The sequence below is a fragment of the Trichoplusia ni genome, chromosome 15 (assembly GCF_003590095.1).
Source record: "Trichoplusia ni isolate ovarian cell line Hi5 chromosome 15, tn1, whole genome shotgun sequence".
Lineage (NCBI taxonomy): Eukaryota > Metazoa > Arthropoda > Insecta > Lepidoptera > Noctuidae > Trichoplusia > Trichoplusia ni.
The window spans coordinates 10,664,807-10,682,690 of NC_039492.1; the positions used below are offsets into that span (position 1 = coordinate 10,664,807).

At 36.8% G+C, this 17,884-nt stretch overlaps 1 protein-coding gene across 3 annotated transcripts in view; it reads right to left on the reverse strand.

The window, feature by feature from the left end:
- The window catches only part of LOC113501302 (moesin/ezrin/radixin homolog 1), a 33,821-nt gene that overhangs the window by 7,418 nt on the left and 8,519 nt on the right, over positions 1-17,884 (reverse strand). For all 3 annotated transcript variants that reach the window (XM_026882414.1, XM_026882412.1, XM_026882413.1), the window contains one exon: positions 11,452-11,631. In XM_026882414.1, coding sequence (XP_026738215.1) covers positions 11,452-11,631 — 180 coding nt within the window. The remainder of the gene's footprint in view (positions 1-11,451; positions 11,632-17,884) is intronic.

Sequence of the window (17,884 nt, forward strand, 5' to 3'; positions counted from 1 at the left end):
TGTTAATAATTTGCTTGAGCGATATTATTTCAATTTTTCTGTTATGTTTAGAACCGTTTTACATAGCCCCAAAGATTAAGGTGATAAGGTGTGTAAGTAGGTTAACAAAGTAATTAACTGAAACGATACTGCAACTAAGGTGTCAATACTAAACGGAGCAATTACTGAGTATTATTAGAAACAGTCTTTAATTGCCCTGTTGTTACGGGACTGTAATTTTTCTACACGTTACAGAAGATTACGAACAAGTATTATTGTCTTAAGAGACGTGATCTGTGAAACAACATTGAGTTCGTAGCATAAATACCTGTTACATTTTCTAAACATGTTCGAAAAACCTAAACGTTTACGTCAAACATGGTTATACCTACCGGTGATAAGTACTCTCGTCTACGACAATAACATTCTTTGTGTTGATACTTAACCTTCATAGTAGCTTAGCAGCCAGTGATGTTGGCATGACAACCAAAAATACTAGTTATAGAAGTGTTAAGTTAATTATTTTTACACATTTATCGACAAGTGAGACTGACACAAGTAACGAATAGGATGTTATTACATGACTTGTCGTAGTAATGGACATTGCACTTTGGAATGACACTGATTATAAACTTCGAATAATTTGCAAAATGAATGAGATAAGATTGGATACAAAACATCTTTATCAAGCCCTAAATGTTATTAGCCAAATTATCCGTCTCTAATCGCAAACCATCGATTCGCCGATTGACCGCACGGAATCGCTTAACTAAACGTAACGAATTGACTCTACTATGAATTGGTACTATTGAATTATTATCAAGTGAATGATACTTATTACATTACAAGTAATTGAATACACTGTGTTGTGGAATAGAATAGCCGCTAGATACATATACAGAGCAATATAATATAACAAAACATTGTGAAGATCCTCTGATCATGAACAACAACAGCTAGCAACAATATAAAGACATTTTACTTGAAAATCTACAGGAAAAAGTCAATCAAAAGATAAATTGGCTGAAATATTGACGTGTCGCTGGACGTCACAGACGCGATAACTCAAGTTGTACGCATTCGATACGAAGATATAGCCATCTGTTCCGATAGCTTAATTGTATAGTAATCGTTGAAACGATCTAGCTTACGTTAGGCAGGTAGGGTACTAGCTATAAGACCACAGCTGGCCTTACCAGGTCCTCTGCTCTGTCATAAGCAGCTTCCTCGTCTTCCTCCTCTGGGGTCATCAGTTTCTTGACGGCGGTCGTCAGAACTTTGGACGTTTTCTCCACAATCGACTCAGGCTTGTAACCACATAAATTGCAAGCTGTTTATACTTTTATCTTTAAACGGGTTTGTTTGATTTTCAGCAGCTTGTCATCCATATACAATAATTTAAGTTTTAAATTGCTAAGTTCTAAGTTGCCATTTGGAGGCGTGACAAAGCAAAACTGTTGGTTGCTAAAGCGTTCATCACTTTAAGAAGATGCTTTAAAATCAGCCTCGACATTTATGTTGACTAATCGGTGTCGAGCCGCTAAAATGGACGTCCGTATGAATATGTTGTGAGATTTGCGATTCAGCGTCGCCTTAGACTCTCGTACGTTGAGCAACGAGCGTCGTGGGAGCGGCGAAAGTACGGTCGTCGACCCCGTCAATGATCGGCGCACAATCAGCTGTTCTTGTGCGCGAATACCGATGATAAAGATTGCATTTGTGTCAATCAATTCTAATGGAATGCTCGAGATTTTCGTAATTTTGTATATGCATTTTCAGATTAATAAATTGTAGTCGTACTTGTACCAATAAACCAAAACGAAGAATGTATGAAAACTGTACAAATTTTAATAAAACAAGATGCCAATATCTACCTTTAACTCTACTTTCTCGGGATGCCTAATATCAAGCATAGTTTGTAATGAAAGCAGCGATCATTAAGAATTTTAAATACATACCAAGCTGTCTTTTTTATTAGTGATTCTGTAGGTATCAAGTTGCTAAATAGATAAGAAAAAATATGAAAATAACTAGCGTCAATAATGACGAAATCAATGGACGTCAGTAAATGTATCAGGTGATAATAGGAACAGCACATTGGCCACGATAAGTTGTGATTGTAGAGGATAATAATGCGGTCACAGTGGAAGGAAAAGTCGAAAAAAATCATTGTTAAATGTCGGGTTTGGCCAACGAGGTTTGTCATGAATGCACTCGCACACGCATCTCAGTCGTCCAATAGGCGTGGTGTGGACAAAGATGAACATACAGTTGTCTCTGTCTATCACAACCTAGTTCGCGGACGACGCCATGGCCCGCCACCTTGCTCGACCCTTCTCTCAAGTGTTGCATTGGCACAATTGCGTTCATTAAGAGGAAAATTATTTGATGTAAGTTAGCTCAGTGCCGTCAGTTTGAATTAACGACTTTAAGTTAACCTAACTCTTTATCGACGCCCAGTAATTACACGGAATTTACCGCTTACACCCATGGAAATTAATGCACATAGACAGCGAATCGTGTTCCTAATACGTCGCGTAAGACACCGGATCCGTTTTGTTACGCAGTAAGAAGACAAGCAAGGTCGTCTGCAGATGCCGTCATGGCACTTTCACCTGTCTACAGTACCTGTGATTGTACGGAACCTTGTTATCATAGTAAATAAAGTCGTTACAGTTAAAAAAATATATACCCGTATTGTAATGCAACTTGCATTAGATAAGGGCTATTGTTTATTAAAAGCGACGGTCCATCCGTAACGACATCATAATTTCATCCCAGAGTAGTTGAATTGTTTTTGTATTATAAGCACCTGTTCAAAGTAGTCAAGGTCATGGTATTGTATGGTGTTCAGGTCGTGATGATCGCACCTGGTGGTGATGGCATTTGGCGTGGGAACGAGGTCACGCGGGCGCGTTGTCGCGCATCGCTGACCGCGCTTCATGTACGTTTGAACCTGTCCGAGACGACAGCAAACAAAACACTGTCAAGTGCCAACCGCCACACCGAGTACTCACATCAATCGGAATACCGCGGACAAGTGCAAAGAAAGTTATAAGAAATGTCGTCGGTTTCACCGTACTGTCGAAACGGAACGGAACTTCGCGAGTGCGCCGCCGGCTGACCTAGCAACGTGTCAGCATTTGTGTGTGATAAGAATAAGCGGTAAAAACCGGTGATATAGGCATTAAGTTTAAGTTAAGGAAAAACAACAACTGTAATTCTATGACAGTACACTTAAAATGCATTTAAATTTAATGTGACACGAACTCAAGAGCAGTACAGACGTATGGTACATGTGTGTTACATTCCACTTCAAAGCTATGGAAACAACAACTGACATGACACGGCCATCTTGTGAATTCGCAACCAAATGCTTCAAGGTCAGCTTGATAGGAAGGCAAATGATTAAGTAATCGTAAATTCTAGGCACTCAACTATATCTATGATAACATTCCGGCGACGCTCGGCGTCGTGACGCAACGTCGTCGTCACCGCACTACCGCAGGGGTGACACCTGCATTGAGGTTTGCTTCTCTCTCTTTTTATCTTTTAATTGTGTTGCTAATTATACAACATAATATCAAAGTAATAAAGAAAATAGAGTCAGTTAGAACTCTCACATAACATGATTTACCCCAACAGTGAAATATCACCGTAGTCGAATAGTCGGAACTCTGTCTCTTTCCGTCCAGACAGCCCTATAGATATCGGGGCCATATCTCATACGCGACGATAATCATAATGATCGGGTGCGACAAAAACCAGCATTCCTCACTCGTCGAGAACGAGATCGCGTGCCATGGACGAGGTAAGTCATGCTACTGCTCAAGATAAAGTCTTTACTATACACTCATATTTTAATCACTCGCACAGGTATCGATGGAAACATACAAAAAAAATGTGAGAACTCCATAAATAACTACAATATTTAAAACGAGAAGTGGTTTGTCATGTGCGTCTGTATAAATAGGTAATATTTATTTTTAAATCTGTGTTACTACGTGACACACCTAAGATAATTGTAAAAACTAACAATGAACAATTTATTTTAATGACGCGTAATCGTGTATCCGACCGACAACACACTTCAGTGCCTCTTCACAAGCCTCGTTTGGTCCCACAGCGACTGTTTCATGACGAAATCATATCAGAACGAGGCTTTAATTATGATAATTTAGAGATTTTTATTGCTCTTAGAAAGCGAATTGCGAATACCCAACTTTATACCTATGTATTTAATGAATTTGAAGTTTATAGCGAAGATGAAACTTATTTGCATACATATAGACTTTGTAACAATAAGTATGTATGCAGACCCGTTTTTTGTAAGAATGATCTCACTTCCATGTGGGCTAGACTAGATATCGAATTGAGCAAACAAATAACGATGGCTTTGTAAAAAAGGCCGCGATAGAATGATTCAGTGTGTGGCTCACAGCGTGAAGTAATTTGGATTAAACAAAGCGAAAATATTATTATTCATATAAATAATAAAAAAGTAACTAGAAAACATTTGAGTGTAACAGTACGTTACGATAACGAGGGATGCGATAAAGCCCGTAGTCATAAACGATACTGAGTATAAGTAGGTATATTACACATATTGTTTGAGTGTATAACAATGACTCGGCAGCAACACATGCGTCTCGTTTTCAATACTGCACATAATTCTAAGTTGCTGAATACCGCTCAAGGACTTGTCATGCCCACACAACCTTGCAAAATTCTCAAACCCGTTCTTAACATTTCTATAGCTTTAAAGGGACTGAGCACAACGCGTCGATAAAACCATAGTATAGTATAAATGCACAATACTAAGTATGTGGAAGGCAGGCGTTCGACCGTGGCATTTTACCTATGAGAACCGGAATCTGACACATGAATGACTATTGCAAACACAAGACAGATTGGTGATATAACGTGAAGATACCGATGACTAAACTGACTTGACTTGAAGGCGTCCTGTATAATCTTGTGCACTATGTGTTTAAAATATAAACCTCAAAATGTACAGACGAATGCGATTATAACAAAATACAACTTTAATAAGTAAAAGAGATTTCAGTCACTCTTCAAGTGAGAAACTCAGATAATGTGTTACATAATACATTATCAGCAGGTGGCAATAAATCTGTGTGGTTACAACACACATAATTGTAAACAGATACTATGATGCTATCGATCGTATCTATATTGTGTGAGAACCACTAGAAGTCTAACCGATGTTAGATAAAGATCCGATTAACTACGATTTAACGTTTTAAATTATTAAAAATAATCTTTAGACATAAAAAATATTCTGTAAATGTCTAGTGCGATCAAAAGTAGAAAGTTACAAAATTAATTAACTTAAAAATTCAGCATTAGGCACGCCTCATGATCGACTGCTTCTAATATTGTAATACTGAAAATAATTATGACTGCAAATAGCTGGAAGTACCGCGCCGTTCTACAAATTTTATCGATACGAGCGACGCTATCAATAGAGACTTATGGAATTCGTTACAGGTACTCAAGAAGTTACATGAGTAATAAATTAGGAATTCGTTTAATTAATACGCTTCTTGGTATTAAAGTTATCAAGCACCAGAATGAATCAACACGACTCTACAAATACGCTGAAATAATGTCGTAATGGCTCTATAAAATAGTATACTTGAATATTTAGACTCACAATCAGAAGTGTTAAGTAAACCAAAAAGAGTACAGATTTTTTACATTGAGAAAATCTGTTTCTAAAGTCAGGTTTTCAGTTGACGGTATATGAACAAAATAACGTTCTATGAAAGTTAAGCACACCAATGCATCACTGCTTACAGGAAATATTTGCTTGAAACTTAAATTTTAACGCAGTTAACACATGCAACATTGAGGGTGACATCACACCGACTGTCATCATCATAAACAACTTGAGTCATTTATTGAGCTGTGGTAAGCTTATGTGTAGTTGGAAATTAATAAGACTAGCAGCGAGATAACGCATCACATTATATAAATTGTTAAAAGTAATGCGAGTAGCGCACGCAGACTAGAAGCAAAGTTATTACGTCGATATTTACGACGAGAATCGAGACTGAGAAAGCATAGCGATATAAACGAAAACGATTCGAAGCATTAAGTTCACCGCCCACATAAAAGGAAAACTATAGGGTGGGGGCATAAATATGTCGAGTAGAAAAGCGGTTGCCACACAATGATTATCACATGTCGCGCGAGGCCGCAGGTACCGGTTACGTAAGTGCGATACACGACATGTATTTATAATATAGTATGTAAGCCCGCTGCGTAACAGCGGAAACCCTTAAACAGCGGCACATCTAATCAACAAACTAGGCTAGAACTTCTACTAAATCAAAATAAGGAATGATAACTTGCTACACAACCAAATTTTGGTTGCAATCGAACTATGTTCCTCAAGAAGCAAAATCTAATGAATCATACAAATATTTTATTCTGAATGAAACCAAACCACACAGATATTTCCGATTTGCGAATATCTAGTTGTTGTAAATCATTTAGGAAACATAGTAGGCCAAAATGAAACTCTTACTAATTGTCGGTGATGTAAGCAGTTTCCAAAAGTGTGCATGTATTGAAACTATTAACATTTACAAAGAAACGTTCGATAGAAAGGCTATACACGACATAATCTGCATCTGGGTTTATTGCTACCATGCAGCCTTGTTACAAGATGATTGGGGATAGAGAGAAAAAGCTCCTTTCCCGCGCATAGAAAAGAATTGGATTATAGAGCATGCGCAAGTGATATTAAGTTGTCACTTCTTGTCCATTATTGCAGTCTTCAAAACTAGCACATTGCTGTGAGTGTGGTTTGGAAACAATACCAACTTAAATAATAATGTTAATTCTTATAAACCGAAGAAGCGACTTAGACCAACTATTCTTAATGTATGGGTTTGATAACTAGAAATAAAGATTTTAATTATTATTATGATGGCCAAGTGGATAACCTGTTTAAGGTTTTAGCATACATTATCCACAAATATCTAAGCATACATTTAACATTACTTTCTTGCGCAGCAATAAAAAACTTCATTAATTAAACAAGCATCGGCCAAGGCTGTTTCCATGGCCCGATATAATTAGAAGGGAATTCAAAATATACGAGAATATTTGATACAAGACATAGAAATATCGGTTTGTTTTCATCAGTAACCTATTAGACATAACCTATCAACCAAAGAGTTTTGATTTGTATAAAACTAGAACACACTGTAGAGTTTGAATTGAGCTCAAGATGGAGAAATGCTAATGAATTCAAAAGCCAGTTTTAACAGAAAACTGTTTCAATCTCATAAGCATAACATAATCGTTACAAGGTTATATTAGAAATGTGGTATGCTAAACAGTGTTACAGAATTAATGAGTTGATAAATACTTGACTCTTTCCAATGGAGAGCCAAAACGAGTTGAAAAGTTATACTTTAGCAACAATCGACATTTTTAATGTCGCAAAAATTACAAAACAATTAGAAGTATTTTAGATTGAAATGAATTCATGAGATAAAATTTTGTGCATATTTAAGTAACCAATATTTATCCGTGATTCATCTTCATAGTTTGTTTGATTGACATTTAGAATGAAAAAAAAATGGTCTAACAGTTGGCTACCACATGGCAATATCAATTATGAGCGGGATTCGATAACCGCGCGATTGCGGGTTTCCGAGAGTGAGTCACGGCGCGCTATACATAGCAAGTCCTTGTGGGAACATCCAACCGTTTTGATCGACAATGCTTAGTTACATCATACTTTACGACGGTACTAACTGGATGTTAACGGCTTTTAGTGATTTAGACCAAACAGTCACAGGACAGTCAGTCCAGGGGATTTGGACTGGTTTGTCACATGGTTAATTTTGACGTGAGTATTAGTCGTAGAATCGATTATGATCATTTGGTCAAAATCAAAATCTCAAGCCTTCTCTAGAGTTTTATTAAAATGGTATTTATAGGATGTGATTGGACTATTGATACAATAGTTGCTGCATAAATTAATTGATTCTTGGGTCATTCACAATCAACCAGTTTAAGAGATTTATGGCAATACAATTTCCTCAAGTGACCAAATAATCCTGTTCCTCACCTGAGAATCTTATATGATACCTGTTTACTGGCTCGGAAAGCCCGCTCAGTCTGACTCACGAATCCATCGGCAATATATACGTGGGTGGAAAAAAAACGGAACAAGCAATAAAGCCAATTTGTGGCCTTAAAATATGCATTGATTCGGTAGGCTATCATGGTAGGTTCAGGGTTAAAAAAATACGAAAGTAGCGACGGGACATGATTTGGAAAATACTCAGAACCGTGTATTTGATAAGAAAAAAGTTCGCCACAAAATCAATTTTCATGAAGAGTTCCCGTCTAAATTGTATGGAAAAACCAGGAAATATGTCGAATGCATGGTAGGCGTTATGAAAAATATCCAACACTATCACGATTAGATTTGGTTATCTCTGTCATATTGTGTGATACATGCAATCAAGAGTGATTGCAAAAATAATATTTTTTAGTAAACGCTTACAGCCGTTATATAATATTTTCATCGAATTATGGTTGTAAAACCCCTCGCGGCTCTAGTTTCAAATTCTAAAGGATTAAATCCTTGCGTCGCGACTAAGACAAAAATAGTCGTTTTGAAAGAAAAAAGGAAATGTTTCGTAAACAGTATTCTAGCACACTTTCGAATAATAAGCAACATCTTGAAATTGCTTTATTGTTCAAGATTTCTATTGCCATAGCATTGACTGCAATTACATAGTTTTAGTCAGGTTTTCTTTCTCCCAACAGTGAAACCAGCTTACCAGCTAATGTTTAGCTAAACGACTGTTCCCCGTCTGCTTCACACATGTTATCTTGACCGTATGTCAGAGGGAGATGGAGATACATAGATCTGTTTACACTGACCGTGTGCACAGGAGAAATTAGCGACACGCAGCCGTTCAAGCGAAAGGTTTGTAAATGTGAGTGAGGTGAGTAAGGCCGGCTGTCCATTGAAACGTATCGTCAACATCACTTCAGTTGAACGAGAGCTGACAACTTAATAACGAATGACTCAATCTTACTACTGATACTGATACGGAATGAACGACATACGACAACGAAATATATTCCTATATTTCCTATCCATACAGTTGTTATAAAATACAGTGAGTGCCAAAGTTTACAATGCCAAGCTTTTACGGAGCTACGGCACGTTCAAACAATGCGAATGGCTATGCAAATTTTAGGCCGCCCTTGTCATGAAGGGCGCATGTAATGAAACATAAATTACTTATTGAAGTTGAGAGTACTGTCTACTAATCGAAGTAGTGCTTAATATAACTATAACCTTGACTAAAAAATTATAATATGTCTTTCAGGAGTTTTTTCTTTGTCAGTAGAGACATAATAGATGTTCCAAGAGTACCTAATGTACCAGACCAGATGGTTCGGTAATTAGTAAGGTCGAAGCAAGTTTCGCAATGATTCAATTACAAAGGAAATAATGCGACTTGCTGGCATTCTATCAAAGTTCAATAGGGCAAGTGACCTCTGACCTTCGCAGCTGGTGTCGGGATACGTGGCAGTGTGCGGCGTGGCTTACTCGTTATTTATCAAACACGCCAAGTGGGTGGCGGCTCGGCGGCTCGGCGGCCGGGTTTATCAAACATTGTGGCTCAATGAGCTTGTTTACATACAGGCACGTGGGCCGCCCGAGAGTCAGCGACAGGACGCAAAGAGATTGCAGTTTTATCACCACAAAAACATCAAATGCTTACGTACAGAACATAAGTATTACGTAGAACTATTGAAACGAAAATGCCTGAATTTAATTAGGATAATTTTAATCTACAATCTTTAGTGACGCAAATTTGCACTTTTTTCCAGCTACTTCGTATACACCATTAACTATTAAGTAAAACCAGACATTATCATGGCATTAGTTTTTTATCAGAAAAATGTACCTTGACTTTACGTAAGTAGTTAGCCCATTGATTATTAATTTTATCAACGACAAATTCAGTATCCCGGTATGTAAAGTATTTGATAAAGGCTGATAGGCCGTATCACAATTAGCCTTTATTTTAAGAAATTGTTTATTTTAGAACTTATTTACGCGAAACGATTTATATGGCATTACTTTGAACAATAATTTGAAGTCTGGACAGTTTGCTAACTGTTGTTCACGTAATCTTATCTGACAACATGTATGTTGTATATGTTTCATAGTTCAGCGATAAAACACCTAATTTGGAGTCAAATACAAACAAATCTTTTACACGTGGTAGAACGACAGGCCCGAATAGTGACGAAACACGAAAATGAGGACAAATAATTCAGTAAAGTAAGAACTATTATAGATTGCACTTTTTACAGTAACTAATCATCAGCAAAAACAGACGCTCTTTGTTCGAAGCTGAATCGAAGAGTTATGAATTCATCTTTAACGATTTACCTGCTGAATATAAAAAAAATACTAGTGACATTCAGAGGGAAAGACATTGGTTTAACCTTCTAAATGCTCATGGCAGCAAGTTGTTATCACTGAAATAACCAGCTGGCTTCAATGGCAAAATAAGTCGAATCTAGTGTAATCATATTCGGCAGTGTTGTCCACAAGTTGACATTGCAATACGGGGTCAGTGTCACGCTGAGGATAAAAGCAAAGGAAAACAATTTCACAGAATTGTTTGTTTGTGGCCCAGCAGACATGACGGAAACGTGACTCGAATGAATGGGAATTGAACGCCGCCGACGCAGTAGGCGCAAGGAAATTGGCGTTTAACAGTCGTGCACCCAGCTATTTAAAGAACACCATTTGAAACTGAATGTGATTGGAATGATGGCGGCATCCGCAATTTATCAAGCCGATAGTGCATCACAGTTCACGAAGCTTTCGCGGAGTCAAAACAAAACAAACTTGAACTTGTTAGGAGCACTGGTTGTTCTAAAAATAATCGTTACGTAGCATTTGGTTCGAGCGGGCAATAGCCGCCCCCTCACGACTTGCAGTAAACACACTCGATTTATACGCTAATGCAGTATCCAGTAACGTTAGCGATGCTTTTGCACCGCAAACAGACGCTGATGCATATGTAATGTATGTAAACGGAGCGGGCGATACATACAAACGATCGATGCTAGATTTCTTTCACCGCGTTATTGATATTTGCAAATCTAGATTTATGGCCATTCTATTTTCTTTATGATACCGTACTATCGCTGTTACCGTTAAATATTAATTATTAATATAAAAATATTGCGCTAGATCTATTAAATTGACAAATTACTTTTCTAGAATGACTAGGTATATAATTTCTGTTGCACCTAACGCTAGTCTATAAAACTATATTTTTTATCTAACCAAATAGGCTATATCTATACAATCTTGGATCAATTTAAATCACTTCATTCTCCATTCAATCTGAAAACTACACACATATGTCTGAATGTATAACTAACCTTTTTGTAGAGTTTGATCCAGGTGAGGTCGCCTTTGGAGTCGGTGTACTGTAGGCCGAAGAACCACACCTCCCGCAGGCCGATGGTCTTGACGACCTGGTCGAACAGCTGTTTGCCGGTCGTCGTCTGCTGGATCGCGAACTCCAGCTCCGCGTCCATCGTCGTCACACGGACGTTCATCTGGAAATACAGACAATATTAACATACTGCACATTCAAATTGAAGTTTCTAAATAAGTTGAAATGAGGGTTTTAATAGTAATTGGCAGGTATAGGTACAGAATCTAGCTTGGATAAGTTTTTACTCAACGAATAAACAAGTTCTGATGATAATACAAAAATACTTTAAATATCTAACAGGCAACATTACAATAACGATGCTACCAGTTACCAATAAACGTTTACCATGGTATCATTCCTCGAAGTGTTTGATTGATGAAGTGATTTAAGTCAGACGCTGACGCGCGACTTGTAATGAGAAGAACTTGAGTGATTTACATTTAGTAATGACTTGCTGCAATGTGCATCAATATTAATTTACACGTGAATCACACATGTTCGGCATATTTTTGCAAGATTTGCGCGAGTAATCCGAGCTTCGGAGAAATCTCGATATAATGATAGATTTCTATTAAATCTTAACAATGAGCAGTTGCTTTGTTGATTTCTATTGAGTATTGTGAACTATATTAGTTAAATTACGATCATATAATGTATAACGTGCGCCCTTGCGCCAACGTGAACGACCTTATATGTCGGATCGAATATGGCAAAGAAAACAACATAAAGGACGCAAACAGCATTGTGTACCCCAGATGTGTGCCAACTGGCTCTATTATACGCAGTAAATATTGTACATAAATGGTTTAATACACTTTAAACATAATAACTATATTCATAAAAATGTATTTGAAATTGTTCAGCAATTATCCATCCAAATTTTCACTCCATGAATATTTTTGGGTAATTTCACATATTATTGCATCTGAGATAATAAACATCTTAAATTTTAATGAAGTGTGATGATAGAGCTATATTTTTAGAACACCAAAACAGCAAAGTATGTTCTAAAAATAAAGATATTATGTCAGCTAAGACAAATGCAATAGCCTAGAAAACATCGTGAAGTCTATTCATATAAACAAACTAGCGCTAGCCAATATAAACTCGGTAATAACAAGTGTATTTCAAGAGAATACAAACATGAGCAGAAAAGAAATTGAACAGATGAATATGAAACAACATAAAATCTTCATTATTTTTCATTCAGGGAAATCGAAATAAACAACAAAAATAGAAACATATAGTAAACGATGGTATCTATAAATACAGTAGTTGGTTGTATGCCAAGCGGATGCGATCTTCCGGGCCGATTATGTCATAGTTAGTGTCCGTCCGAAGCTCCGGCCTCGGACACTTCGGATATACATTCAGTAAGGGCGAAACGTGGCCATATACGATAACAACCGGACAACTGCCTCGAAGATGGAATAAAAAGCGGTCAAGTATGAGTCTAGAGGCTAGAGTCATACAATAACGTTGGGTGATACATAACTTAAAGGGGTACTCACAATATTATCTTTGGTCTAACAAATATATGACCGTAACAACGTTGCAATAACATTTTATTATTAGAATTTGCTTTTATAACAGCACCAGAAACACATCATTTTTGAAATGAATTCATGAACTTCAATTCTCTACCTATCTCGGTTCAAAGGATGCAACCTGGCTGCAGAAGGACAGACAGACAAACAGACAGCGGTACCTCAGGGCAGGGTTCTGTTTCTACCCTTTGGGTACAGAATCCTAAAAAACAGGCTCTTTATAATTTTCAACTGAGTTATCTGCTTTGGTTCTATGAATAATTAAATAGGAAGCGCACGTAATTATCAATGCACTTAAGTGTTGATTACATGATTTGTAACTATGGCACACGTAGTGCGAAGGTCGCTGCGATGCGGAAGAGACATCCATAGACTTTTTCATTGACCAACTAAACATAAGTACCTAATATGTCAGCGTATTCGTATTGGAAGAGCAAAAACTTGGTATAAGAAATTGCAAGCTAAAACTCTATTGTAACATTTGATATGTTGCACTCGACATTAAAAAAAATCATTTGATGCTATCCCTACTTTGCTTAATTGAAGGAAATTCTTATCATTCAGATCCTGTCCTGAGGTCCTGTCTATAATCTCTCTCTAGTTAGCCCAAAAATAGTTAATTAAATTCAACTGTAAATCATAGATTAAGTTAAGTCTGAGCTACATTTAATGTTGATACAAAAATAGTTGAGAATAACATTGGTCCGGTATTCGTGGTCGATGATTCTCCGTCGGATCCTAGTAATGAAAACATGATAACACTAACAATGCCAGTTGCGGACGGAGATATTATCTGCAAAGCCGTAACAATGGCTGTACACAACGTTCATTCATGTATTTCTAAGTATGATAGTAACAGGAGGGATTTTAATGATATCGATAATTATGTTTTATATATTTATTGGATTATTTATTATTATTATCGATTAATATTGCGGATGCTAACAGATAACAACGATTTTAGGTACTGTTAGTTGTGTAGGCAATGGGTTTTAAAACAAATATTTAAGTGTTTAGAGTTTTTTTAGTTATTGGCGTTATTATCAACTGATGTTTTTCATTACAATATTTGTACAAATATTACAAGATAAGAGACGCGTAACAGATTTATAAATAAATATGCATTTATTGTTAAGGTCAAACATAATAACATATACCGGATTTAATGAGAGAAGCGCAGTCTGGAATCCTGCCAAAACAGTTCGTAAGCACTAAATAAAAGCAAAGCAACCAGCACATTTAATGTGTTCTTCAGCAGAATTTTATAATAACATAAAATAACACTTCACTTTATAACGTCGTATTTTTGCTGTTAAATAAAGTTAGTGATATCATCGATACTTTTCATGGTCCTACTTTTAAAATGTTATTCCATTGACATGTTGTCGCCTATTCGTGTCCTCTATTCCGTCTTCCCCTATAATTCATGGCTTATCTAGCCCGCATAGTTAACAGCTATTAATTATATAAAAACCGACGTTAACCTCCTTTAATAAGGTTAAGGAAAGGACGATGATAGAGTACATTACAATAACTAGAATATTCGGAGTTTCAATGTGAATAATTTAGCATGAACTAGTTGCTATTGTTAAGGTGTACCTATGTTAGATACAGTTTAGTCATAACTACTTTACTTAGCGATAAGTGACTGTATATTTTACACGCATGAGAGGATTTCTAACGGATTACTAATTGTTATTTTTCTGTCAACACTCCTTTTTTCTTAATGCTTTGTTTGTTCATAACTTATTCACTACATTTGTTGAGGGCCAAATCCTAAACATACACAATTTATTTGACCGCTAGTACCCCGGAAATATGAAAGCAAAAGCGGCTGATAAACTGTTTTAACTTTGAAATTATGATGAAACTAAAGGTCTGCTACGTAAGTGAACATTATGTCAGAAGGTCATCTGTCAGAAATAATTTCCTCTACATAATTCTACGTTATTAAACCTGTAAATAACCAATGTGCTCCGTCAATACACGAGAATAACATAACTTTGTACTTGGACGAGCACAGTGCGGTTGACGGAATAAATTATTTTAAAGACTTAATAAATTTTCGGCTTTTGGTGAAGGTTGGCACCTTCACCAAAAGCCGAAAAGCGGCGGAAATAGCCGAGACCACTAACGCCAGACAAATCTAATTACTTCCGATTGCCGTTAAAGATTTATGAACTGTCCATTCAAGATGTTCCACGTTTGAAGCATACAATCATTTAGAAGAAACACTTTCTAAAAGTTGGAACATAAACCTTCCGCAGGTATAAAAATGAAGCGGGCATTCCAAGCTCAAGGACGATGTGATAATCAAGTGGCTAATATTAGGGCTGAGTCATCGCAGCGAGATTGAGAAACTAATGCGAGATAAGAGCGCGCTGGTGCGGCTGGTGCGTTATCGCCGAGTAAACGACGGATGTTTGTATAAGCTACGACCAATTGCTCGCCTTGCCATGCACGCAAAACTTGCCTTCATGTAAGTGAGCAGGTAATTTCTCAGAACTATTAGGACGGAGAAAACAGGTGCGCGAAAACGTGGGCGTGTCAAATTTTATCTTTCATAAGAAAGTAATTATACATTGATGAAGTAATTAAAAATAAATACTTTTCGTCAACAAATAAATTGAAAGTCTTCGTTTGAAAACTTGTCTCGAACTCGCGTGTTGGTTCACGGTAATGGCGCAGTGAAGCTATAACCGCTATAGATGCGCCATTAGTTTGCTTGATGTACAACTATTACTTGATTAGAAAATCGAGAACCGTTGATCCGTACGAAAGACACATATCGATACAGTGTTAATATGACCACATAGAAACTGCACGTGTCTTGCGGCTAGCGACAGGAAAACGACGGTTATAGTTACCGAGAAACCATCGACAGACACCAATTACTTGAAATAATATAAGGACACGTGGATTTATATCCATATTGCTCATGTGTATTGTTTAATTTAGGAATATGAGTCACGATTTATCAGAAACATGCGAGTCTAAAGCTGGCAGATGTATTATTATGACAGACGTCCTTAAAGAAACAAAAAGCCATATGTAACTACATACGATTACACTTCTATATCAGAGTAATGCCAGTAACTCGAACAGTAAGCCGCACGTTTTCATTTTCCTTTCGTGACACTAATACGCGAATCGATAGTTTTAAGGTCGTGAGCTGTAATCATGTATTAAGTTTTAATCCGGCCATGCGAAGGGAATTCCTTGAATTGTGGTCTGACTATTGATTTTACACTGACTGAACAATGGAACATTTCGATTCAAGCAAAAGCTATCCAAAGAAAAGCAGAAAATATTTACCGAAGTATTTTTGTATCGTATTGTTATAAACCCTTCGTGTTGATCTTTTTCTACGAAAGACAAAAACCATCATCGCAAGGATTACCAAGGAATATTTAGCGTCACTGGCCAAGTATCTTCTACGGATACGGCTGAGTATTAATACTCTGCAATATATTTCCCTTGACCATAAGAGCCGCTATCATAAATAACTGCCACCTTTTTATTCGTTTAAGGCGTTTTCCGCAGCTCAGTACCCCGGGGAGACATGACATCATCGTCAGTTTACAAGTAATACAACAAAGATAGTGGAGTGATAATATCTGAATCGCGTATGGCAACCGTATGCGCCGCGGATACTATTTATGGAACCCTTCGAAGGATTGTATAATGGCTAGCCTATTATTAAAACCAAGATGGATGCTACAATAAGCCTGATAGAATATTGCTATAATATGGACTGCTGTGCTAAATTTTGTTATGCTTTATAAAGTTGTTTGTTTTATCTTCAGAAAAGGACTACCCACCCGCATAGATACTTACTTATCCTAGACATTATTTATAGATGCTTGTTGAACACCATCTGTTTCCATCACAACATTGCTTTGGCATCAACAACGTTTACGTCGCCGGCCTAATCATATTCAGTCTCCATCTCGTTACTACCATGACAATTTACATTGAAATGATATTTATACAATTGCTAAACATGGTAATAATATAACAATGAAGATTTTTACAAAAGCCCATTGTATTGTTTCACGAAGAATATTCAAGAATCAAAAATACAGCAATGTCCTTGTTTTATCTAAGATAAGTAGGAAGTAAAGTAAGGTGACCAAGGTGAACTAATGATAATTACGTAGATACATTAAATATACTTGTTGTTAGTACATTTGACGACATAATTATTAACTTTGAACTGCGGGTCGGGAGGTCGACGTAAGCAGGTAAAAAACTTATACTAACTGGTATTTTGTGACTGGTTATAAATGAGAATATATGAATATTAATTACGAGACCTTCGACAAGTTAACCATAATATTACATATAAACAGGAGTTACCACTGATTTATTTTTATACCAAAGCTTTAATATTGAAGCGACATTCCTAGGAACCAGTACAAATAAAAAAGAAAAATATTAAAACAGAGATTCAAAGTCTTGTCAAGCTAACACGAAAAAGGTTATATTCAAATCCAAATCGTTCAGACGTTGACAAAAAAGTGCGGCTCCAATCCACGTCGATGATCATACATATGATATAACACATAGACTATTAAGATAATTACCGTTAATTGATTATGAACTTTAATTTGATGACGATAAGAACTAAATAGGATGTAGCTTCAGGTGCAAAAAAACTACCCTCAGTGTTTAACAGGAAGGTGGTGAACGGATGGGATGGAGGGTGGCGGAACAGGTGCACAGACAGATGCATCGCACACGTGGCTATATAATTTAAGCCAACTGCGCCAGCTTGCAGAGAACTGAATACATTTTTGTTTTTAGGATTTGGAATAATTTACGCCA